Source organism: Marmota flaviventris, chromosome 13 (assembly GCF_047511675.1).
Source record: "Marmota flaviventris isolate mMarFla1 chromosome 13, mMarFla1.hap1, whole genome shotgun sequence".
Classification (NCBI taxonomy): domain Eukaryota; kingdom Metazoa; phylum Chordata; class Mammalia; order Rodentia; family Sciuridae; genus Marmota; species Marmota flaviventris.
The window spans coordinates 49,377,839-49,405,251 of NC_092510.1; the positions used below are offsets into that span (position 1 = coordinate 49,377,839).

The following is a 27,413-nucleotide window of genomic DNA, read 5'->3' on the forward strand; positions in this document are numbered from 1 at the left end:
ATAGGATGACTGGATGGGATTCCACCTTCATGTCAATAGTCAGGAACAGATTTCAAAGAGCCCATATCTCCAGAAGGACTTGGATTTTTGCTCTCTCTTCCCAAGCTGTTGGGAAATAAACACAGGAATAGATGGTAGCAATTTCCATGGGCTGCACATCTCCCAGCAGAAATCTACCAGTGATAAAAAAGTGTGGGTAATCAAGGTGATGTTTTTCAGAGGTCAACTTCTCTTTGCTATAACACTGAAAGCAGCAAAGTGATTTGTCTATTTCATTGCTTATGCAGTGGATTAAATTTTCCCATAAATGGATTGTGCCTTCTCAAGACACTGAATCTCAACTTTGGAGATTTCACATTTCAACGAAATTAGGAAGATGAAAAGAGCCTCCTAAAGATAAATTATGCTCCAAAACACCTAAGACACTTATTTGTATGAAAGGAGCTTTAAATACTAATAATTTAATCCCAACTGACTACAAAACAAAAACCTTAATAAGCTCTAATATTTTTTCCACTTTAAATTAGAAAATAATCTATATTCCTAGTGGCTTTATTTATTTCTAGGTACTACAAAACAAACTTGCTTTCATCAAAATTTCCTTAATAAGCTCTAGGTTAAGTTCACAATCTAATGATACACAAAGCATGTCAAAATGATGGAATGCTTCTGAATGATCAAAGAAAATTCTAATTTTATTCTATTTAATTTTGGTTGAATGTGTATTTGACAGTTGCATAATATAGTTTTCAAAAGTTTTATTTCTGAGGAAAATTCAACATGGAAAAAAATCAGAGGTGTTGCACCTCAATTATTTCTGTTTGCCATATTGCATAAAAACAGAAAAATTAAGAGATCTACATTGAATATAGCAAAGGAAAAATTTAACCAAGCTTCTGGACAAAGATTGAAAAACTAAATTTTGTCATTACGTAACTATACAAAGGTTATTCATCCAGCTCAAGTAGAGAACATTTTTAGGTGCACATAATTCCTTCTGTACATGTTCAAAATGCATTTCAACAATAACTGCTTTATTAATTTCAATCAAGCTGCCATTCAAATGCAAAGAACATATCCTTTGTTTGGTCTGGCTTATAATACTTATCAACTCTTTTTCTACCAAAGCTATTTCCCTCTCATTCTTTGTAAGATGAGTAAGGAGGCTTTTGAAAAATATTTAGATACAATTCACTTTTACTCAGAAAAAAAATAGTCAACTAAAAAGAAGAAATCTTTGAAAAATTAAGGGACATTTTAAGTTAATAAAATTTTCTCAACTTTGAAACATTTCTAACAATATAAACAATTTGCCTTTTTGGAAAAAAATAATTGAATAATTCTAATCTTCCATTTACACAAAAACAAAATAATAAATTTAACTGGTATTTACATTTAGAATTGTTCAGTTTTTTGTTATGTTTTGCTCTTAATAGCCAATTTGTGGATAAAGAAATATCAACTTAATATACCTTTTAAATATGTATTTAATTAGAATTTTTGTCTTTGAACTACAAACCACTCTTGATATACATTACAATTTTGTCTAAAATAGTAAGTTAACTTTTACTTGGAACCAAAAAAAATGCCTTTCAAGTGAAAATAAAGAACAAAATAGAAGCAAGATTCAGAAAAAAAATAAATTCTTTTTCGATTTTATATTTTTACTTGTATATCCATTTGCTGTATCTTTCTAATATCATTTTAAGAGAATACTGATCTAATACGTTTTTGTGCAATTTTGGGATTCTTTAGGTATTTGAACTTCATATTAGCCAAGTATTGTGACGTGGAAAATCAAATAATGAAGGATTAAAACTAGGTCTGCCTGAGGAAATAAACTTATATTTACGATTTTCTGTAATTTTTGTGGCTTATTTTTGAGAGAAGTGATAGATGAGATTATCTGAGGAGGTGGGAGGCAGTTGTGTGGACTGCTTTCCATTGTCTTGTGTTTTGTTTTGTTTTCATTAGTTTATTCTTAAAGCATTTTTTTAACCAAAAGTTATAGGTGTGATTAAAATTCTTAAAATAATGAAAAAAACAGAAATCCTTCACTGCACTAGTTGTATATTATTTTCTCAGGAGAAAAAACACTGCTTGTAAATGAAAAGCAAATGCTATATATTCAGATTTTAGAGCAACAAAAACCATGAAGATGGTCAAGTTATAAAAACCCATTTTCAGATCTGGAACAGCTTCTGAAAATAGAGGGTATTTGGCATACCTTGTACTAAAGGAAAAATCCTACTTTCATTATTTCCTGATTCTAGGAACCCAATAAAAACCTTATGGAATAAAAATCCTTGCAAAAATCTTTTGGTGAAAACATAACCAACCACCACCACCAATAAAGAAATGAAAATTGATGAATATAATAAGCTAGAGAAAATTTTACTTTTTCTCCTGGGTTAAAAAAAAAAAAAAGATTAAAAGGTTTATTGGCTTTTCAAACAGCAATGATTTTTAGTACCTAAAAGGTACACAACTAAAATATACACACGTTCACTTTTAAAGAAATACGAACAAAAATTAAAACATTGGTGATTAGGTAAATACTGATGACGCCAATATAGAAGTATTTGCCATTGCAAAGGGCTTAAACACAATCACATCTTGTCCCAATCATACCTGCCTGCCAGAACAAAATAGGCAGCTGACCAATTATGGGGTGTTTATCTATACAGTGGTACCTTTGTTCTCCAACAATGTCAGATTGCAAACGTCCTGGAACACATATTTACCTGGAGGATTCTTGGCAGGATCATTGTGGCTTGGACTTCCTGATTGTCCAGAATCTGTAAAGAAATCACAGAAAATGTTTTCTTTTTAATTTGTTTTGAAAGAATTTCACAATCCTCAGAAGGACTTAAAAAAAAATAAGGTACAACAATGAAACTGAGTGTTTAAATAAAGTATCCTTTCCCAAGCCTTTTGATAGCAATATTTTATTCATCAAACCAGATGAATGTCTACACATATTTCTACGTCAAAAGAAAAAAAATCAAGTATTAATCCATAATATTCTTGGGATAGAGCAAGGCGTTTCTGAAACAAAAGGTCTGGCTACAAAGCAACTAAAGATGTTTTGAAGGTTAGGCAAATATCAAGGTCAGTCAGTGGAAATATGAAATAAAGCAGATACATTCCCTTAAAAATGCAATCTGAGTATAATTAAACATGCTTTTTAAAAACCCGAAAATATGTTTTTATTCAAAGAGTAAAATACACAGAAATGAGAGCCTGCTTTTCCAGGATTTCACACGCATGTACACATATCCACTCCAATAATCCCCCAACCTACTGGAACTAGGCCCAGAGTTGTCTACATCCCATAATAGCAATCAATTTGCAAACACCAGGAAAAGCATAAATTACTAGGTAGAAACCAACATGCTTTTGTGGAGAGCAAATTATTGGATCGATTTAATTTCCATCTGTGATAGATGGACAGATTTTTCAGATTAGGAGGAAGAGATCGATGTAGTTTATCTGAATTCGCTATTCCACATTATCCTTCATGGATGCTATAGAAAGGAACCTAGAGGATATACAACTGTTAGACAGCATGCCTTCCCTGGCTGATCTCACACTGTAGTGTTTTGCTCACCCTTTTGCCTCTGTGTCCCTAGAGCATTTATCTGTAGCATTTGCCCTGTGTTATTATACCCTTACTTGCAGGTTGCTTTGTAATCTTCTTTCATTGGTTCTAGTATTTAACTTTCGTCTCCCCTACTAAATTGCATGCTCCTAAGCAGAGGCAAAGATTCTGCCTACTTCTTTTGTGTCTTTCTCAGTATGCTGTTTGTGGCTGTGAGTGTACTAGGCTTGTAGTTCAGTAACAGAAGAATAGATGGCTCAAACTCAGCAGCATTCCTTGCTTGCCTAGAAAAGATAATCCCGAATTAGATAGTACATTTCACCAAAATATGATAGGTGGGGCACAGAAGACTGCTCTGTCATTGAATGCCATATAGTAACAAGTGTCTTCCCTAAAACCCTGTCATTATACTTAAGCCAGGAAAGGTATTTCATCTTGGTTAAGCTGAAAAGTCAGATGCTGGGTTTTTTTGTTTTCATCAGGGTTATTCTGTTCCTCCAGGTGAGTGATAAACACACTGCAACTGCTACTTCTACTATTCATGCAAGAACATCCTGCTGGTTCCTCCCCCAGTATCAAACTTGGTTATTTACTTCAGCCCATTGCTACATACCTGGTAGCTTAGATTTAAGCCTGGAAGCAGAATTTTACCCTTCATCTCATTTCCTTGTCTTTTAGCTTTTCCCATCCAAAACAGATTTTGTGAAATCTTAGCAAACATATTTAGTGATTTCCACATTGTCCTCCAACTAGTTCCTGATTTCAGGAAATGGAAGTATGGAAGTATGGAAATAAAGAATTGGAAAGAACCACTCTTGCATTCCATGCTCTGACTACAGTCTCCTTCAGACTGGTGCTCTTGAAAAATCTCACCTCTCATCTCCCATGAATTCTTCTATTAGTTTTTCTGGAATTGAGCTCCAGAGAGCAACCTTTCCTTTAAATATTAGACATCTTCCATGCTCAGAGTACAATCATTACATGAAAATAACAACCTATACTATTTTGCTACAATCTTGGCTATTTTTGCCCTGATTTCCTCTGATGGATTCCTTTCAGCATTTATACTACAATTACAATTCAATTTTTCAAGTGATTCTAACATGGAGATGAGTTCTTAGCAATGCATTACATACCCACTGACCAGACCCTCAACTGTTAATTTTTCTCTCTACAGCTACCTCACATTTATGAAAGTCTAGATATGCATAACTAGATATGACACAATATAAGGTACATTAAAATTGTTATCTTAGGCAAGCTGCAGCAGCTGTCTTAATTCAGGAGTTGAGTACATGAGCTTTATTATGTTCAGTTGTATCGATGACAAAGTGGCACCATATAACTTTCCCACTATCTGTGGCTAAAGTTTGGGTCCAGTAGAATAAAGAATGAAAGTCTCTTCCATTCCTAAGAAAGTATTCAGTTAACACAATGGCATCCCCTATTACCACAACATCCTACTTGGGATTTTTTTTTTCTTTAATTACTTTCTGTTCCCATTTCCAACTGCAGGCCAAATTCAATTGAACAAATAGACTTACAAAGAAAGGGAAGGGAAGGGAGAAAAAGACCCACAAGTATTTGAGAGAAAACTGAGTGGACCCTAAATTTGAGTCATACATTGCTTTCTGTAACAATTCCACTTTCTAAAATGATCTGGAGTTTACTAAAGCGCAATGACAGGTTCTCTTTCATACTCCAAAGCCTGTGCCTCTCCTGAAGCCAAAGAGCATATATTGTGTCCCCAAAACACAGAAGAGGACCCCTATGCAAGCAAGTACAGAACACTTAGTTTCAGACAGTAAATACTAAAATTATTTAAAATCTACTGTTAATTCTTATGTCACCTTATATTGGTCACTTAATTCCAACTGCTGGAAAAGGAAGTAACCAGGGAGTCGCAGTTGGCAGAGAAACCAAAATGAACTGTTATTGTGGTTGACTTCAGAGAAGGAATTATTCAGACCACATCTAAAACCCTCCAATTCACCACCTAGGTCAAATTACTCTATACTCAAAGGTTTTATTTAACCACTTCCACCACTTTGCTCAAGTTTCCCTACCGTGTGTGTGTGTGTGTGTGTGTGTGTGTGCATGGGTGCGTCTAGTATGCTGGAGTGAATCCTGGCTCTGTCCCTCATAGTTGTGTGACCCTGTACAGAATTACAAAGATCTCCGATCTCTTGGAGCCTTGCATTCTGATCTTGAAAACTGCAATCCTACTGCCTACTTCAGATCACTGCAAAGATCACAACATATCATGCATCAAACCCTGGTCCACACAAGTCCTACATAATCAACAAATGAAAGACACTATTAAACATGAAGCCACATTTTAAAGAAGGATTAGAATTTTTAATGGACTAACTCTCAGGAAGAAGAAGAGAAAAGATATACAAATAATCTGTGTCCAGTCCAGTGGTACATCTAAAAACGTCTGTTAGTGGATCTACTGAACATGGAGATGTGTTTGCCTGCCTGGGATTGCTATGTAAGAGGGTTAGGCCCATGCTTCCCACCCCTGCTTCTCTGTTTCTTTCTCTCTGTGTGTCTTTCTTTTGGAGATGGGATTCACCATGTGGCCACCAACTTTTGGACTCAAGTGACCCTCCTGCCTCAACCTCCTGAGTAGCAGGCACCAAAAGTGCACACCACAGCACTCTGTTCTCTTTATTGTTTACAAGTGTGAATTTAAACATGAATTTATTCTTTTAGGAAAAGAAGACAATGAATGAAGAGAGTTCTAAAATTCAATCAACTCCTCCCTCTGCCAGGTTAAAGATTTTTCTCCAAGAATCTGGAACTGTTCACACCCCTGAAAACTCTTATAACTTTTCTTCAGTCCTTTTTAAAAAGCAGTCAATCCTTTATGGCTATTCTAATGTCTTAGCTTTACCCAAGGAGTGCTTAGGCTTTCCTAATGAGCCAGTTTTATGGAAGACCCTGGGATACCAAAATGACCTAAATGGCCAGGGTCATATGCATTTCCCCTCTCTGAGCCACCTGCTCAGACACACTGCTGTTTGAGTGGTCATGATGAAATCTTGAAATGACCCAATGCCAAATGATCCTGCAGTTCCTGGGAACTTCACCTTCCCTCCCTTTACCAATGCATTCCAAACCTGGTTCAGAATTGAAAAAAAAAAAACTTTTAGCTATTCTCTCTACCTAAGCAGGAAATTATAATTATTGTCATTGAACTCTATACACAACTTGACGTGTTAGAGAGAGGCTGATTCTAACTCAAATGTAGCTTAGATTCTCTCTGCTAAACAAAGAAAATCCTAATGTTTTCCAGTTAGCCTGGCAGAAGTAAAAAAAGATAATATAATAAATATAAGATAACAAATAAGTAATGGTGTATAAAATGTTACTAAGCACTAACTTTCTGGTGTGAATAAAATGCAACTCTCTGAGGTGAGTAGATCATCAAAATTGGAAAATATTTCATTAATGTAGATATCAATTAAAAGAGAAATCATGAGATTTATGGAGCACTGTCTATATCCAAATGCTTAGTACTGTGTGACACACACTCCTTTTTTCCATTGTGCTTATAATTTTCCTTTGGTTTATAATAATGGTCTTTAAAGTATTGTTTTATAAAATAATATAGAACATACGCCTTCTAGAAGTTTAAAAATGACCCAATGAGATAGGAATGTACAAATTAGAAAATACTAGGGAAAGGTAGATCAGTGGGTACTAAGTTATGGTCAGATAGGAGTAGGAAGCCCTGGTATGCTACTGCACGATAGGATTATTATAGACATCAATAGTGTTCTATATATGTCAGAAAGCTAGAAGAAATTGTTTTGCCCCATAAATATAATTTATTATTTGTTTATAAGTTAACAAGTAATTTAAATTGAAAAAAAACAAAAACACTGTGATACAAAGGAGTATATATCCAGAAGAAAAAATTGACTCTTCTTGGGAAGGGTGGGCAAGAATACATCATGAAAGATATCAGATGGAAGTCACCCTAGAAGTGAGGTCTTGAAAAATAACATGATCTCCCAACCTAGTACATATTTCACTCTGCTACCAAGGCAATGTTTATAAAACCCCAAACTGATTAGGCTAAATCCCTGCTTAAAAAAAAAAAAAAAAACCTCACATGTATTCCAAATACCCACAGAAAGAACTCCAGTTATTTAATGTGTCACTAAAGGTAACTTGATCTGGCCCCACCAACCCCTGAGTCACACTTTAGCCTTCTGGACCCTTGAGTGTACCAGCACTCATGCCTCAGGGTCTTGCACAGAATGCCTCTAACTGCTTTTTTTTTCCTCCCTTAAGTCTTCATATGAAGGTCATTGCTTTTTGACTTCTGAACTCCATAATGGCAGAGATGCTGCGCTATTTAGTCTTTTAGCCTTAAGTTTGGGGATAATGCCTTGGCACATTTGGTAAAGCCAAATAAAAACAACTGGTCTGTAAACTACAGATATGCACAAAGAAGAAAGACTAGGTATGCCACTCAGCACAAAAACAATATTAGAAGTCATACAGATAAACCTTTTGTGGTAAGGAAAAGGAACAGATGCGCGCTTCCCAGGCTGAGTGTTCCGGGCTAATGTAAGGGCTGGTTCTGCTTCCCTCCTTCCCAATGAATATTGAAACAATGAAAAAAAAAAAAAAAGAAATGAAGAATGAAATTGGAGTGAGGGTATGAGATAAACTATTCTGCATCAGGGATCAAATTTTGCTCTCCTGCAGAGTAAGGAGGTGTTTACTGGGGGTCCAGGAAGAAGGTCCCCAATTTGCACAGAGGTGGCCAAGAAGTTTTAATGACCTACATTATATAGACTACTTTTCTATTCCTGAGTGAAGCTTATCACAGGGGCTCATTTTATTCTCTGATACCATGACTTGAGTACCAACAGGAAAACCAAATTTGAGAAACACGATTTTAATTTATAGTCACTTGGGTGCAAAGAAGGGACTGAACAAGGCAAATTTTTTTTTGTCAAGTCCCTTCTAACTCTAAAATTATATGATTCTAGAACAATATAGCTTTTATATCAAGGGATATCAGAAGAGTAAATGAAACCCAACCGGTAACCTGTTAACCTACAGATAGCTTCTTGCTAGAACTAAAATTAGTCATCATGTCATAAAGAGCCCTTTGTCATATTCCTTTGCCTTAAGCAGGTGAAGAAATAGCCCATTGTCAACTAAAGAATACCAGGAGATTTTTTTTAAGGGTTAGAACAGTCTGCTTCTTTCTCTCTAAAACATTATTAATTGCTAACATACTAGAATTGTATATTTGTGCAAATTCAATACATAGCATGCCAAAAAGAATCACTTAAGAAAGAAAAGTCAAGATATAAAAAGCAAAAACTTGAAGGATGGGATACAAATGCACACACTTTATACTAGGGAAACAGAAAAGACAAAAACATGTACTGTTTAAAGATGGGGAGAGAATGCTTCTCCTTGGGCAGGTCTTCCTCCTTCACTCCCCTCCCTCCTCCCCACAGCACTGTATCTTGCTCTTGACAGTTCCCTGAGTGTCAGGACTGATTTCCCTGGGATTTGTAGTGAGTGAGCTTTATATAATCACAATTACTATTACATAATTTGCCATGTTTTTTTTTCTTCCAATACAGTGACAACACTATTTCAGTTTTAATGGAGAGCTGGTTTATCAACTGGGGTGACACAAAATTATAGTTTTACAGTATTTTCTTTTCCTTCTATTAAATGTTTATTAAAATAACACAAAGATACATGGGAAAACCAGGTAAGTGCCCTCTTGTCTTTCATAAGTGTGTGGGAAATGCTCACTGATTCTTTCCCCTTATCTCCCTGTATCCCTCCTGCTTCTCTCTACTCTTGTCTCTTATTGGGAGTTCACGTCATTGCAAAATTTGGTTAACAATCTATATGTGGGAAGCATGAACTTTATTACTTGCTAATGGAGTCCTTGACATGTTTTTGCTGCATTTGTATCCCCTCCCTTAAGCTCAATTGTGAGCAAGAAGAGATATCAAACTTCTCTAAATACTCTTGGCAGAACCAAAATAATATTTGGGAAATATGGTTTTCCACATATTTTGAATGATGCCTTTCAATCTATTTTACTTCATGTCTGAAGGCTTGTACCTTCAGTTACCCTTTCTATTAGTTAACAATGACTTTTAAATATATGATTTAGCAAAACTCAGTTTTAAAAGAACTTATTCTGTTGAGAATCCTTACAGATAAAGCAATTTCATTAACCAAAGGAAAATATAGAACAAAAGAGTCAATATGTAATATATCCTATTCCTTATCCATATATATTCCACTAGTTCCCTTATTAAACTTTCTTTAAAGAGTCACTTTTGCTTTACAGGAAGATTAGATTCCAAATTTCATATCCCAAGGATTAAAATAAGGATTTGTTTGGGCTCAAGACTAAAATTTGCCCACAGGGAATTAATTAAAAAATAAAAAACTTTTAAAAAGACTACTGAAATTTAAGGGAAAAAAATGTCAAATGGGTATGAGAGCCAATCATGCCCATAACAGGGGACTACTGACCAGAGCAAACAGGAATACACCTGAGGAAAAGTGTCACCGTGCTGACATCCAAGAGCAAAGAGTTGCAGTACTTCATCAACTAGCACCAAGACCAACAAATGAAGTCTAGGATGGTCGAATCTGAGCTTCCTGCCCTAAGACTAAGTTCAATGACCATTTACTGATCCAGGGATTGAGTGAACCAAAGGTCAAAATCAGGATCACCTACACTTCTTGCTTGCATCACTTTTAACCTATAGAATACAAAGACAACACGCTGGTCATTGTCAAGATTGCTAACTTTCTACAGTGTGTTTTCAATTAAGTAAATAAAATGTGGTAATTAAATCAAGATTGCATAATATGTTTTTGATTTGTAATCTCATTTAAATTAATTAACTGACTCAATTCTTGTTTAGCTTTTAAACTGGCCTAGTTAGGGAAAGAGTCCCTGGGAGCAAATCCAGTTTTCTATCTTTAAAAACAAGGCAAAGCAATCTGGCATACTTAAAAAAAATTAAATGCACCAGCATAATATAAATACAGAGGCAAGGGTGTTAAAGTAGGGGAGGGAGGAGTTTTATGGCATGATTTTGACTAAAAAAATAGTTCTCACACTAGAGAGAAATAAACTAAAACATTATTTATTCAAAACATTTCTTTTCCAATTTTATGAAGATTGCATGTTTGTTGGAAGCAAAACATTTCCAGCTGTATTTTAAGTTTCTGAAGAGAGTTGTAAGATTTATAATCTTTCATAAATGCTGCCCATATCTCATAATATTAGATGAACACGCCACTGCGTACTTTAAGGAACGATTTGCCAATGCAGTTTGCCACATGAAAATAATGAAGTCTTTTCCAAAACCTGGCCAGATCCAGTAGGAAAAGATGAGATGATTGTTCTGTCTTTTCCATCTGGGAGACATTTTGAATTTCAACTATAACTATGTAATATACTTTCCCCCGACCCTTGGAAACCAAGAAACCTACATTTTATAGCAATGTATGTAGTGCAAAACAAAAGTTGGTGAGATAGGAATCTTAAAATGAAAACCAGAATGTCATCAGATTCAAAAACATAATTATGGGAGGAAACTGAAAAATCGATGCAGAATTTCAACATAAATGAAAGGCAATGTTTATGATCCTGTTAGTCTTAATGCTTCTCTTAAGAGGAAAGAATGGAAAAATAAATGCTGTTTTACCTCCAAAGTCCTCAACAGCTATTTTAACACCATTTAGCACACTGACCCATGTAGCTGCTTTGTTTTGTCCCACACACTCCTGTGCACACATGGCCCTTCTATGCTATGTCATTTCATGTATTTTCCCCAAACTTAATATAATACTATATACGTAGGTTAAACCCAGATACTTTCTAATACTTCATTCTAATACTTTCTAATACTTCATTTGCCATCTTTACTTCTCAAGAGCAGGGTATGTTCTCTCCAAACTGACTGGAGAGTCTGAGCTCCTGGGTCCCATTCATTAACTACCAGCCTCTTATCCTAAGCAAACTCTTTGATGCCTGAGTCTGTTTTTCTCTTGCCCAGTTATTTAAAACTGGGTAAGAAAAAAGGTAAAGTTTTAGTCTTAATCATTTCCAAGGGGATTAGAAATAAAAGAGAGAAAAAAACTTCATATGGCAGTGAAAATATGGACAAGTATTTGTAGAGAAAGTCTATAATATATTTTTAAAATACATTTTTTTAGTTCCCCCTCCAAAAAAAATAAAAAATGCCTACCTCATTAGTCCTCCTCTATTTTCACTCTGAACTGCCCCTTGCAAACATCGACAACATAGATAGCTAAAGGACTGATTAGTGTCCAAATCCCCTGCTACATTTTAAAATCCATGGGGTCAACATTTATGTTAGTTTTATTCATTACTTGGTAGTATTCTGGCATATAGTCAATGTTCAATTTCTACCATAACCACCATTTTACAGTGAACAGCATGATGAAGGATAACACATTTTTTATTCCTCACATTATAAATAAAAGGCCAGTGATAATAATCATAACTTTGAGTTGTTTGGTTATCTGCATATTTTAATTTTAAGTGTCTGTAACCTCTCTATAAACACAAATGCAGCAGTTGATTCAGTTAATGACCAAAAAGTCACATTCTTATTATTTTTTCCTTTCAGTATTTTATTTATTACAGCATAGAAATGTGTTTCTGAAAAGATATATTTATTTGGTTTTTTTACTGGAACACAGATTTCTCCTTTCAGTTAGCTAAAAAGATACTTTGCCAAGTAGTTAAAATGTTTATGTTTAAATCATTAGATGAGCTTAGAGAAAGGAAAATGGATGGGAAACTCTATCTTATATTAGTTAACTAGTCTTTGCTTTATTATGAAATCATGGTTCTTCAGTCATTGATGATATTATTCATATAAAAATAAATGTATATACTTAATCCAAAGGTTCATGAACTGCACTGAATAATAAAGTAGCACTATAAACAGCATACTTTCTCTGAAGGCAAAATAGATTTGTATATCAGACACTCATTATTGTTTCTTTTTATAAAATACCTTTATCATAATATTGGAGGAAAAAAACCAGAGAAGTCACTTGATGAAACAGGAAGCTTGCTGATGTGGCAGATAATGATATTAAATGTTCCAACAGTTCCTTGATAAGTCCTTCAAAGAACTTCTGTCCCCATGTTTTCAGGGCAAAAGCCAATTTACCAGGAATAAAACTACTCGAATAATACATCATTGAGCTAACATTTTTGAAAGGGATAAAATGAGGAAACAAACGAGAAGATAGTAACTTCCTTTTGCAAATTAAAATTCTGCATAAAAGGAAAGTAACTCAATTATATTGATAAAATACTAACAAAACATAGCTAACCCGATTTTTTTCATTTTTTTACAGGGAAAGTCAAGATTATTTCACTAAAAGGAATAATGTTTGAAAGAACTCTGAAAAGTTTACAACCTGACAGATACAAAAATTACGGGGGGACAATATTTTTTTGAATGAACACTTTAGGAGAAAAGTTTAAAATATAAATAATTCTAACCAAGAATATTAAAGAGTCTCCTATAGCCCACCATGGAATCCACTACTCCTTACTATGGTTATTTGGGAAATGAGAAAAAAAAAATGATGAGAGGCATGTCCACTGACTATGACCATTAAAAAAAAAGGGGGGGGGGGGGACTGAGAGCATAATGATGCAGAGCTGTGTACCATGTGCTCAAAATTCCTCCCATTTTGTCATGTTACTCATTTTATCTTTAAGAGAGATTCAAATCGACTCCTTATGATTCAAAAATCTCTATGCTAAATCCAAAAAGTATGAAAAAGAGCAAGTTTCTGCATAATGTCCCATCCATATGTCTTAACCCTGAATGGTATCAAATCTATGTAATCTTACACATCAAATGCCTTCCAGATGTGACAAAATTTTAACAGAGACCAATTTCAAGCTTTTTACTACAGACTCATCTCCCATGCTCCCATAAAGATTATTTTCGTTGCACATAACATTACGTGTGGCTAATGTTCATTTTTCCAAATTGATTATTATGTTGTCCTTTCAAAACTCATATTGCCTTCCAGTCAAAAAATAAACTATGCTGCACACCAACCTTCAATAAAATCACAAAAGAACCAAGAAACCACATCATTATTTCCAAGTTATAGACAGTGCTTAATTACAAGGGCAGTTGGACTTCTGCCTCCTGCTACCTCTAAAAGATGGAAATGAGAATAAGGAGGTCCTCCATAATTCTTTATCAGAGGTTAGTTGCCACAGGAACAATTTGAACCCATCAATTGTTGGTTTGAATTTTAAATTTTGGTTCTAATTAGAGAAAATCTGATTTTTCTTGACATTTAAAGCATATTAAAGTCTGAAAATTAATGAAGATCATTCAAGAATTTTCAAAAATTTTCAAAGATCAAATAATCATGCTATAATGAAAAGATGAAAAGCCATAAAGTAGATTTTCAGGTAGAATTTTAAAAATCAGTAATATAATACACAATGTCAGTAGGAAACAATGGTATGATAAGACTTACGAATGATACCATACAAACTGGATCCTTGCCTCAAATGAATGTTTTCCCTTACTGCATCCTGGAAATGAGAATTTCTTTTATTTTGGGGGGAGGGGTGGGATTGGGTACTGAGGATTGAATGCAGGGGCAGTCAACCTCTGAGCCACATCCCGCCAGTATTTTGTATTATATTTAAAAAGGAGGTCTCACTGAGTGCTCAGCGACTAGCCATTGCTGAGGATGGTTTTGAATACACAATCCTCCAGTCTCAGCCTTCTGAGCCGCTGGGATTACAGGCATGCACCACTACACCCACCACTCAAAATAAGGATTTCTATGGAATGGTAACTTGTCCTCGATCCATCTCTCACTCGTTCCTGAAGAATACCTTTCCCAGTCCTGTTAACAACAACAGACTTCAAGACCAAGTCCCACCATCAGGAGTGTGAAAATTTGAATAAAAGATAAAGGAAGACATTTCTTCTCTCCTCTCTGCTTCAACAGGTGTCTTCAAACTGTCAACTAATTCTCCACTGGACAAGTTTCTCCCTGTGAGGTTCACACTCCCTTTGGGCAGCTCCAGGTCAAGGGCTCTAGTAACAACACCTGTTCTCTTGACCCTTACAGCCTACTTGTGGTGGATGACTCCTATGGATGCTGAGGCTGGGTTGCCTTACTGTTCATTTGGCTCTTGGGTTCTTCTAAGATCACTGTAACTGGTCCTTCCCACAAAATTCTTCTATTGAACTACCTGGCAGAAGTTTTACTTTTCATGACTCTGACAGATATGTTTTTTTGAAGTTTGATGTATTTATCACTCCAAAATAAATGTCACATAATAGAGTCAAATAATATTAGACAGATGAACTATGATGACATTTAGAATATTAACACTTTCAACGATTTATGATTGCCTTTAAAAGGTAAGATAGCACTGCTACCATTCAGTCCTAAGTATGAAATCACTTATCCCAAAGCATGATATTGTTACATGAAGATAAAATTTTTTTTAAAAAAAATTAGATTTTCAATGCTAAGCTCAAAATACAGTCTTCTAGGAGATTTTCTGATAATCCCAATAATACCCATCCAGATATACCATTTCTTCTTTGGATTACCTCATCTTCTTTTTGTCCAAGTTTTAACAATTTGCACATATCTAAGATTTTTCACATATCCAAGAATTTTCCAATAAATCAAATAACCATGCTATAATGAAAAAATTCCTTCTATTGAAATACCTGGCAGAAGTTTTCCTGTCTGTGTTTTCCCTACACATATGATATATACTCCTTGTCTGGAGCAAGTATGAGTTTGACTGCTTTTATAGAATGTTATGTGTTTACTCAGACCTCATGACACAAAAAACTTTAAAATGCTCATCAATTGTCTGAGTATCTGTCTCATGTGGAGATACCCAAGTGGTTATCTTAAATATACAGCAAAATACATCACATAAGAAATGCTTACTTCAAAGGAGAAATCACCATTTTCTCTAAGAACTAGTTCACAAGACCTCACTTGACATCCAGCAGTTTCACATAAGAAAAATGATAAAATAAGAAGAGACAAAAGCATTTTCTTCTACCAGAATTGTATAGTCACTGATGCTTTACTAGAATACAAATAAAAACTGACATATAAATATTGATGTTTGTATATAGAGGGAAGTATACAAATTCAATGTAAGGAAAATTTACCATCACAAATGCAAATAGTACCCACACACTCAGTGTTTTAAACTGTGCTAAATAACAGCCCTGCTAGAGGGAAGTGACATAACAGAAAACACATCCCATTAGTTCACGTGTTGCCAGCTTTTTCTGACAAAACTCTTAATAGGATGCTGCTGGTGTTTGGTGTGCACACTAAGCCACCAGCACTACTCGATACTCCTATGTCCTGTATTTTCTCTCTCTCGATTATTTTGAACCTCCCCCCCACCAATTTTATCACTGTCAAATTTGAAACAGTTTGTGATAGTTACCACCAAATATCATGTGGAGATTATATCAAACTGAAAATTGGTGTCTACTGAATTTCATAAACCTGGTTCTGAACTCTAATCAACCTCCATCATATAACGCAAAATTTGCAATTTTATTTAAATAAATATTTATTGAAAAAAGAAAATGGAGTCCAAATAGGCATGGAGTGAGTCTAGCAATAGCTTATTCTTTTAGTGTTTCCTGCCTCCTTTTCTTTTTTCCCAATGAGAAAATTATAGTGTGACATAAACTAAGAGAAAACCTCCAAAGTATGAAAATAGATACACTGCAAAGACATTAAAAACCATAGGAATAATGCTGAGACCACAAGATGGAAACAGCCTTGGACGTTCTCTAGTAATGAGGGTGGGGCACAGGAAGCCCAAAGCCAGGAAGAAAAGTGAATCTCCTTTTTAACAAGGTTTTCATCAGATACCTAATATTTGAAACTTAAACCTTCAATGAAAAAGACGATAGGAAGAAATAAAAGATTATCCCAGTTCTTCCAATGCACTCTATATGTGTATTTTGTTACTTCAGGACCATGCCACAGAAATGAATGCTGCAGTTTAAACTGAGAAAAGATGAGAGATTTAATTGTTTACAATATACCATGCAGATAACTGAAACTATGACACATGTCACTGAACCAGAAAGAGATTTAAAGAAGCATCTTAGAAATAAGCTAACAGAGCAAAGAAGAGCAACCTCCACCTTCAGACAACATATTAGAGGATTTTGTTAAAAGTTAATTAGCACAAAATCTCCACTTACATATGTCACAACAGATAGAACTGGAGAATAGTGAGATTAAAACAGTTTACATGCAAGTGATTTTTTTTTTTTTTTTTTGGCAGGGAAGTACTGGGAATTGAACTTTGGGGCACTTAACCCTGAGCCACATCCCCAGCCCTACTTTGTATTTTATTTAGAGACAGGGTCTCACTGAGTTGCTTAGCACCTCGATGATGTTGCTGAGGCTGGCTTTGAACTTGCAATCCTCCTGCTCAGCCTCCTAAATCACTGAGATTACAGGTGTTCACCACTGCACCGGGCTGATTTTTTAATATTAAGGTACATTGTACCTTTTCACACACTACCCCTAAGGTTAAATGTCAGTGCCACCCTGGCCTGGAAGGACATCTCATCCTCAGAGACCTGCTCAAGTGGGGACATGTTAGCTGAGAATGCCATGAGGTCTTAGGGAAAGTGAATGGCATCTCTCTCTGCTCAAGAATTGGACTAAACATAATTTACTTTATAAGACCAATCAACTGCTAGACGGGGTTAAGGACTTTTGCTACAACTGAACAAGGCAGAATTTAAATCCCCTAAAGATAGCAAAGCTTGGTTCCCATCACCAACCTGCAAAGCTCTGGCCCTACCCGAAAGGAACACAGCTCCTTGCCCTCCTGCCATACTCGTAAGAAACAGTGCTTGTCTCTTTTCATCTTCTTGACAAAATATCCTATTTCTCAGCAAATTCTTTATCTAAAGAATAATGAAGCAAAGCCAGGGCAAGAACCAGCTACTTTTGTAAGGACACAAAACAGAGACTCTCAAAGCAAAGGATAATTTGTTCTTTACCTGAAAGTCTAAACTACAAATGAGCAGACTTTTCTTGGGCTGTTTCTTCATTTTCATTTATTTAGGTTTATTTATTCAATGACAATATAAATGGCTGCTATGCAGTCAGGTTTCCAGACCCAACATGAATACAAAAACTCCATCACCCCAATCTGGATCCCAAAGCCAAAGCTTCCTCCTCCCACTAGGCTCCCATTCAAAGCCATCAGTGTGTTTCTAAAGTGACAACACTGCTCAAGCTTTCTTTCACTGAGCAGGAATCTGCTGTTGCAGTTTGGATATGTTTCATGCCACACCATGAAACCAAAATACAACAGACGACACAAAGGAGAGGAAAAAGAATCCCGTGAAGGCATTTGGAAGGAAAGAGGGGTGGGTAGCTTAAGAAAATGTTATTTAAAACTTTCCTTTGCAAAAAATAAATTCACGGTAACAAAATAAGGACTGAAAGTTCTCTGTGAACATCATCCAGTAATTATAAAAACAGACTAAATAGCTGATATAATCCCATAGCCAGGTAGAGCATGGCACTTATCCCCTTAGTCCGTTCGCGGGGATGGGTGTTGTTTCGCTATGTTGTTTTACTGACCTGTTCACACGTGTTGAACTTTTATTTTCTGTTCACCTGTTTACCTGAATTGGTTTTCGGCTGAACATTCATTAAGCATTAAGAGGTGCAGTGATGCCAAGAGTCTCAAGGCCATCGTTCCTCCCAAGAGATGCCCAGGGAGGAGCTATGATGGCTTCATTCACCTGAGATAGAGTAAAGAAACATGGACTCATCCTAGCCCTTCGATAATCAAAGAGAGAGCTTATTGGAAAAAAAAAAAATATTTATACTTTGCCTAACTTCTCATTATTTCCACTAGAAGGCAAGGTGTGATAAAATTGGAGGCAATTATACCTTTCAGCTCCGAGTTTGTAGAAAGAGGTTCCCTATCCAAGGAGGGAAGGCTGCCACTCCCAGCCCTCCCTTGCCACTGGACACTTCAACCAACAGCCCTATACCAAAATATGTTACTTTGAACCACAAAACAAACAATAGTAATTAAGAACATCGAGTTAATTGTGTCTATTCCCCAGAGAACGTATCCTCCAAGGCTCCTTGAAATCAGGTTGGAAGATGAGTAGCAATTTTACTCCCAATCTTCCAATTTCCACTAAAAATTAAAAAAAATAAAGCAAAGCCCTAAATTCATCATACACATTTCAGAACTAAGGTTTTAAGTAAAACCTTGAAAAAAAAAAAACAACCAATCAGTCTGCTTAGATAAGTTTTTTGTTTGCAGTTTAAGCAGAGTAACTTGGATCTCTGGATTTGTAGTCAACCTCAAGAAATTTTTTAAAAATTCAGAATTGTAAATGCAATTTTTCATTAGTCCTCATTAATGATGAAGACAACTAGTTGCTTGGGACTTGCACAATCAGCAATGTGTGAAATCCATTTCATATGTATTGGAACAACTAGATAACAATAATGAGTCTCTTTGTTACCTTCCATTTGAACTAAGTGATAAAGATAGCAACAATACCTTCAGGATTTTCAAAGCACTTTCACCCACATTATTCTACAAACCCCAAAGAGGCTGGGCTTTATTTTTTGATCTTTCACAATGGCCAGGAAAGAATGTAGCTTGATAACTTGCAGAGTAACAGGAAACCTTGATTTCTCCTTGCAGTTCTGTTACTGACTTTCTCTGTGACCTCAGGGATGTCACTTAACCTTGCTCTGCCTCACTCCTCTATCTCAAATAAGCTACAATAAAACTTTTTTTTAAAATTTATTCCAGTCCCCTGGGGTATTAGAACAAGTAATCTGATAGGAAGTCTCTAACGCACTTTGCTCTCTATAGGGAAAGTTGCCATAAAAATAAAGATATTGTTGTTATTATTCTAATTGAGTTATTTGCAAATGATTGTCTTGATGGAGCCCAGCCCTGAGATATAGAAAAGAAAATTCTGCCAGTCCTCTAGGGTACAATTGCCTCATGGCAATTATACCCATAACCACATTTCCTTATTACTGTTATAAAAGACTATAGTTCAAGGGGAGGCAAAAAAAAGAGTTTAAGAAAAAATATGCTGTTTCTTTTCAATGGAAGATGCTGAAGTTGCAAATTTGGAACCCAAGGCTATAGGTAAACTTTGACAGAACATGTGTTCCAAATTAATGTAGTGTTTGTTAGTCATGTCAGAAAGTCAGAGGTATCCCCAAGGTTGCAGTTTTCAGCAAATTTTGGAAATAAATTAGAAAAAAAAATGTCAAAATCACAAAGGTAACCTGGGTCCAACTCTACAAAACAATGACAAAAATGGTTCATGGCTATTACAGGGCACAAAAAGGCACGCAGGAGAATTAAGCTGAGCTTAGAAAAATGTTCTATGGACAATTTTACAAAAAAAAAAAAAAAAAGCCAAAAAAAGAATATCAGGTCCGCATTGGATTTTCCTTGAGTCTTCAAGCAGAACATACAGTCCCTTCTATTAACTATCAACAGCCATGAGAACTAGTAGGTGGCTCAGCATTTTTAACAGTTCCATATTCCTCAAATGGAATTTTTTTCAATGTAGGAATAAAATTGTTCTGCATTACAACATTTTAGAGAAGCTGGGGGTACAGTTCAATGGTGGAGCACTTGCCTAACATGCTCAAGGCCCTGGGTTAAATGCCCCCTGTACTAAGAAAGAAAAAAAAAAATGGAGACACAGAACTTTCCATTCAAAATAGACATTACCAGGCCTATCACACTGCATATCTCCAAGAAACATCATATACAATGTGGTCTACAGGGAGAGGCCTTCGAGAGTTATTTAGTATACAATTTGTGCTGGCTCCGTGTCTCATGGAAAACATCCTATAGAAAATCTTAAAATTTAGGGTTTAAATCAAGGACAATTATTTGTATAAGATTTCTTACATTGTTAGTTTTGAAATTTTTCAATTTTCTGAAAAGTGTTTGAAGTTGGTAGTGTTTTATATACAATCTAAAGATTCAAATTAAATATGAGGCATCCAAAAAGATCAATTGAAAACATGTGAGACAATTTGCTGTATCGTGACAATAAACACTACTTGCCTACTGTCATCTTCTAAATAGTAACACATTGAGTTCACAAATTTTGGTAAGCATCAGAATCATTTGAGATGTTTATTAACAATTCACTCCCAATGACAGATTTGTACAGCAATGCCAGGGCCAAGAAAGTGGCATTTCTAGCAAGCACTCCAGGTAACTCCTGCACATTGTTCTCAGACGGAGTACGAGGGACTTGGCTGCTGATGCTTGCTCACCAACTCCAAATTGGAATGCAAAACATACTATGCAACTCTAGAGTCCTAAAAACAAACAAGCAAAAAACACAGTCCTGCAGCCAAAACCAAGCTCCACTTTTCTCTCCCTCTCCCTTCCATGGAATGCACCAGGAGTCGGTTTTGGCCAAAGTCACTTGTGTATAGTGAATCCTAAAAAGCAACTAAATCCAAATCCACATTGAACAATTCTGAACTCTATCACACTTCTCAGAGCTTTAAATAGAATTCTACTAGAAACATCATACCCTGACTAGCCAAGGGATTCTTTGGGTTCCGTTGCTTTATCCAAGTGATCCGAAGTGACCCTAGGTTCCACTCTGCATGTTCAGTTGTACAGTTTTCTCCAAGTCGAACACAGAAGGATTAAAAAGAAAACACAAATATTGGCATAGGTGACTTGAGGTTACTTGACCTTTCTGAAGGAAGATTTTTGGCAACTGTATCCTGGCAGCTCCCTGGAAGGCAAGGCCAGGACACAAAGAGGAAGACAGGAAGCAGGGAGCTGGCCATGTGTCCTTGGCAGGCAGCAGTGCGGCAGGGTGAACCACCTCATCCCTGCCAAACCAGAAACAGTAGGGAAAGCCCAGCTAATTGGCAAGTCACCGCCGGCTACAGTGTACATCCTCTGCCTTAAATGCCTGATAAAGTTAAATGGTATGCCAGACGCTAATCTACTTAAACAAGATCCTCCTTTACTTTTGGAAACTTAATTTGCTCCTGTGTGTGTTTCCTTAAGGAAGTGGTAAGGCAGTGTCTTAGGATGGAAAAGGCTGGAAAGATTAAAAAAAAAAAAAAGTAAAGATGTACTACAGTCTCATTACGCCTATACACAATTTGCTTTGTGAAAAGGCTATATATATATATATATGTCTGTGCTTCTGATTTTAACTGACAAACCTTCCACTTGCTCGTTTATTTCCATTCAAAGGAAACTCCAAAGTCAACATTGCATATTGAGTATGAACTTCAGTCCATTTGGAGGCTTCAGGCATTAAAAAAAAAAAAAGGAAAACACAAAACCCTTTAAGATACTCAATCAAGGAGGCTACAGAGCTGCAGCCAGTTTCCAATCAGCTATTGTTTTTACTTACACATTAGTTGGCTCAATCAGATTTGCTAATGTAATTCTGTATGAACTAGCATAATATCACCACTTTCGAGTCTTTTACTGCTAAAATGGGGACTCAGATAGAGAGAAGGGGAGCAGAGGGGATTGTGCAAATAAATTGCTCCTCACTGCTGCAGCTAACAGGGTGAATGAATCCAGGGACCTGGGCCTGGAGCATAATTTTCTCCCTAGGGGTATGTCTGAAGGCTTGGTAAGAGCAATTAAAGGGGTGTGCTCAGTGGTTGGGCACATTTCCTTTTATTTTCTATGAAATTGTTTGTGCCTTCTCAAAAACTCACCAAAATTTCAAAGTAGCTTCTGCTGCTTTAAATTTAGCAGCCAATGATAAAATTAGATGGAAAAAAATGCAAATTTCCTCCACAGAATTGGGAGAAGACAGAGATTACAAATAAACATAATCCATCATTTTCTGCCAAAAATTTCTTAAGGTCCACAGACTATTCATCCTAAGAAACCCAAGACACCAGCATGGCTGAATTTGTTTAGGTGAAGATACACTGTGGAGAAAAACACAGTGCAATACTCAAATACTGTTTGATCTCCACCTAAAATGAAAAAATAATAATACATATGCCCAACAAAAAGCTCAGGGTCAGTAAATCTAGATGTGTCTTAACTCCAAAATCACTTTTTATTTCTATTTTGGTGGTACTGGGAATTGAGTACAGAAGTACTTTACCACTGAGCCATATCTTTAGCCCTTTTGATTTCTTCTTTTGAGACAGGATCTCACTAAGCTACTGAGGGCTTACCTTGAATTTGGGGATCCTCCTGCCTCAGTCTCCTGAGGTGCACCACCATACAGGTATGCACCAACATGCCTGGCCATGGATACAATTTCTATAAGACACAACTTGCCTTGCCCTTCCCAGACTCTCTGTAATGGACTTCTGCCCCCAGGGATGCTTAACTTTTTAAAATTCTCCCTCCTCTTGCCTTTAGGACAGTTCTTCTTTCTCTAAGCCTCCCTTTCTTCTGAGCCTCCCTGTCTGGAGGCTTCTTTCTAATCTTGATGGCTATCTCCTTTTCTTTCTGATGGCCCCTTAAATATTGGCAATCCCTAGCACAATCAGGCCAATGGGCCTACCTTTTTGTCTTTGTCAATCAGCTTTTTGTATCTAATCCTAAACTCTCATTTTAACTGCAAAATCTGTTCGAAGGTTGCTAATACACAACCTCTGTCCACTCTCAGCCTCCCTGACCCAAACCTTCTCACAAATCAATGGCTTCCACGTCCACTCAGTTCCTGAGCTAAAAGCACATGCTTGCTGGAAAACCCGTCTTCTTAAAGCCTGGCATACAGCAATTGGCCCAGACTCCGCTCCTCTAGCCCCTGGCCTCCCCTCCATCCCAATAGCCACTGGTGTCCCTTACTGAGCTTTGGTGCTTCTTACCTGATAATTGCCTCAGCCTCCTTAAGCCATCAGGATTCATTTTTCACACTGTAAGTAGGCTCCATCTTCCTCACAGCCACCAGCAACCACATTGCCTCTCTGCTTAAAACTACTGTGGTAGCTTTGTGTTGCCTGGAACAATCTACAACTCTTAAGTACAGCCTTCCAGCCTCTTCAGACAAACCCTCACCTTTATTCTTGTCACATCTACACTCAAATTCCCAACACCTAAACTTATAGCACCCTTCAAATTCCTGGAATATGCCATGCAATTACACATCCTGACACCTTTACTCATATGGTTTTCATTCCTCAAACATCCCTTCTTGGATGCTAGACAAACTCCTAATTCATCTTTCAAAGTCCTTGAATTTCATTTATCTATTACATTCTTCCTGGACCTTACTTTGCCTCTACCTAAGAAGCCCATCCCTTGGGGGCCCACACCACTTCACTCCTACCTCCAATATAAGATATTAACATTGCATTTTTGGTTGGTGATCTATACATTGTTTCCTTCCAAGATTGTGATCTCCTGTATCCTAATTTACCTGATTTGGAGAATCTACTTAAACTGCATAAAGGATGCTATCATACATATACTATTCATAAATAAACTGAGCTGAAGAGTATTAATTCCCCAAAGAAAGACAAAACAATCTAAAAGAAAGGGTCATAATGAGCTACCAGCTTTCAGGGTAATCAACACTCAATGTACTGATTCTGGGACTGGGTTTGGCTCAGTGGTGGAGCACTTACGGAGTGAGGCCCTGGTTCCATCTCCAGCACCACCAAACAAAAATTCTGATGATGATTCAGAACAATTACCTCTTTATTTACTTTAGAAAAAGGATTAAATACCAACAATGTGCCTTCCCTGTATCATCCTGGGAACTCACTCTGCAATAGTGAATAGAACATATCCTGAGTGTCTTGGTCCTGTCTTCATGCAACTCACAGCTCAATCTGCACTGAGCTCACATTCATTCACTTGCTGACGCTTAAAATGGGCTCAGTTTAAAATTTAGAAATAAGTGGAATCCGCCATCTAGTATAGTTTTAAAATTAATTAACAATTTTACACACAGAAACAAAAATTTAGTATTGGAACATTCAAACTTTTCTGTTTATTTAATGTTTGTTTTGACTAAAGCATCTAAGAGGATAAAATCTACAGGGTACAACTGCATTGTTTGGATGGGAGAACCAGAAATGAGTGAAGGTAATACCACAGTGAGCAGCATCGAATAATGAGATGATGAAATATTGAGAACACGGGTTTAAAATTCTCTGTCCTCTATCATTGCTCAGCTAAGAGACATATATTGAATAGCTGGGGAGCTGGAGAATTGAATATTCTTTCAGATTGAAAATTACCATGTGGTCACAGCCCATTTTAGAACCGCCATGGAGCCAGTCTCAACATCCTGAGAAACATCATAAAAATTGGTTTTCTATTACTGAGTCCATCATCAGGACAAAAGAGACCTAACTTTTCAAAGCCATAATCAAAACACTCTCTCTAAGTAGAAAGATATGAAATTAGGAGTTGAAAATCTTTTTTGTCTCTTTTTTTAAAAACCATGCATATGTATGGCATTTACATGGTTTTCTCTAATTTATCTGAGAAATGCATAAGCAAATCTATGCAAATAGATATCATGAATCGTGATGTCATACTCTTCGTGAAAAAAAAAATTCCTTTTAACAATATCAATTAGCACCAAATTTAGCTTTAAAACTCCATGACCTCCACCATTTTTTAGGTTAGCAAAAAAGAATCTATTGACTAGCTTTGTGAGCAGAACAGTTGAATGCTACTTTAGATAGAAAATTATTTCTTTCACTCTATAAGAATAATTATCACAGCGATCACACAATTATTATAATTATATCTGTAAGAACTGTTATTGGGAATTTATCTCTGAAATAGTCTCATGCATTGCAGGGGACATTTATCTTTTTTAATGATCACCAACACAAGTGTCTTTTTGTAGCTCCATAAGTGATTTTACCTCTTTCTATTAATATCCTCTAGCCTGCTTTAGAAGCCAAAGGAGGCAGCCCCCACATTTTCCCCCAAAGCAATTGTTTCAGTAAAGCCAGGCCTGTGGCATTTTCGGAGACAGAAAGCTTCGCTTCCCACTTCACTGGCAACATAACATTCACAACTGCGATTTCCTAAAAGATGGAAAACCCCCCAAAAAAGCCCCTCCAATCTGTGTTTCATAAACTGTACTCTAAGAGAAGTAGCAATAAAGTTTATTACAGACCTAAAGTATCTACATAAACCCGGTTAATTGAAAAGTGGGTGGAGAAGGCTGCCAAATTAAATGTTTACATTAGCACAGCTGTATTGTAAAAACATTCTGCCCCCTGTGCTTTGTAATTATAAGATATTTCTGGACTGTGTATCTCTACAAAGTTTATCTCCACTGCCAAGAGTGTCTTGGCACGGAGCGGCGGCAGTTTTTGGCAGCCAGGAGCTCTGCGCGGGCAGGATCTAAAATGGCTGCCAAGCGGCCTCCTGAAATGTCGCCGGCCTGAGCCTGGGCCTGGGCCTGGGCCTGGGCAAGGCCAGCCTCTGCCCAGCGCCCGAATCTGTCTCAGGGAAGCCAGGAAGTGCACTTCCCACATAAGAACCAGTTCCTACCCCCATTTTTTTTTTTTTTTTTTAACTGTTTAGAAAAATAACCACCAAGCATTATGGAAGACTACAAGCCAGAAAATGGTGTCAAAAGGTGGGCTACAGAACACCACTCACTCACCTGGACGTTTCAGTCACACATATGCCCACCGGGCTTCCTGCTAATGAAAGAAATCCGACTCACAGTGTGTAAAAGGGTAAAGTTTCAAACTTCTGACCCTACTAAAATACACTGTGGACAAGCACAAGCCAACATTTCCCATCTGCGAGGGCATCATCAGACTTGGGCCCACAGTCTCTATCAAAGCCTATGTATAGGCAAAAGGAAAGCAAGAAGAAAGAAAGATGGACTTGCTTCTCCCTTGCTATAAAAGGCTATGCTTCTTTTACATCATTAAAATAACATTAACAAAGCCGAGTCTTTTTCTACCCTTCTATGGCGAACCCCTCAAAATTTGAGGAATTAATTATGTTCATGGCACAAAACCCAGCTAATTGAGAAAACTGAGATCAAAATCCATAGTCTCTGCAAGACAGGAGGGCTGATTGAAAGGGTGACAGAAAGCAGGGGAGAGAGGTAGGAGGAATAAAGAAGGGAGGGGAGGAGGGAGGGAGGGCGGATGGGCAAGAAGTTAGGAATGAGGGAGGAAGGGAGGGAAGCAGGAAGGAGGAAAAAAAGGAGAGGGAGGGACTGTATGAAACATGAGATAGATTGACCTGTTCATAGTAGAATAAAAAAAAAAAACACTCAAAAAAAAAAAAAAAAAAAAAAAAAAACCGCAAAGGGAAAGTACTGCAAAGGTACACCTCACTCTTATAAGATGTATATTGCCTTTGTCCTTTTTTGCTAAAACCCTGCTAAAATGCTGGGTTCACAGTAGCCAAATATTGCATAATGAGGTAACTGGATTTTTCTTTTTTAGGGTTTCACAGTTTAAGAGAGATACATTAGGCCTGATGCAGTGGGTCTCAGGGAATCATTATTGGCAGTGATTGCTGTTCAGTAACTCTAAGAGCCAGCTGAACCCTACATTCTTGTCTCTGCTGAGAAACAATTCAGAGGTGAAGGATGAATTCCATAAAGATGACACCAATTGTTAGCATTTATTATGTACACAGTGCTTACTCACTAAATGCTAAGTCTTTCTAGCTTTTATTATATGCCACACAGTCAGCACAGCCATACTAATAATTTTTACTTCATTTTTT

At 36.6% G+C, this 27,413-nt stretch overlaps 1 protein-coding gene across 8 annotated transcripts in view; it reads right to left on the reverse strand.

Moving 5' to 3' along the window:
• The window catches only part of Nfib (nuclear factor I B), a 230,693-nt gene that overhangs the window by 92,372 nt on the left and 110,908 nt on the right, over nucleotides 1-27,413 (reverse strand). For all 8 annotated transcript variants that reach the window (XM_034636919.2, XM_027950588.3, XM_027950587.2 and 5 more), the window contains exon 3: nucleotides 2,745-2,798. In XM_034636919.2, the coding sequence (XP_034492810.1) occupies nucleotides 2,745-2,798 (54 nt within the window). The remainder of the gene's footprint in view (nucleotides 1-2,744; nucleotides 2,799-27,413) is intronic.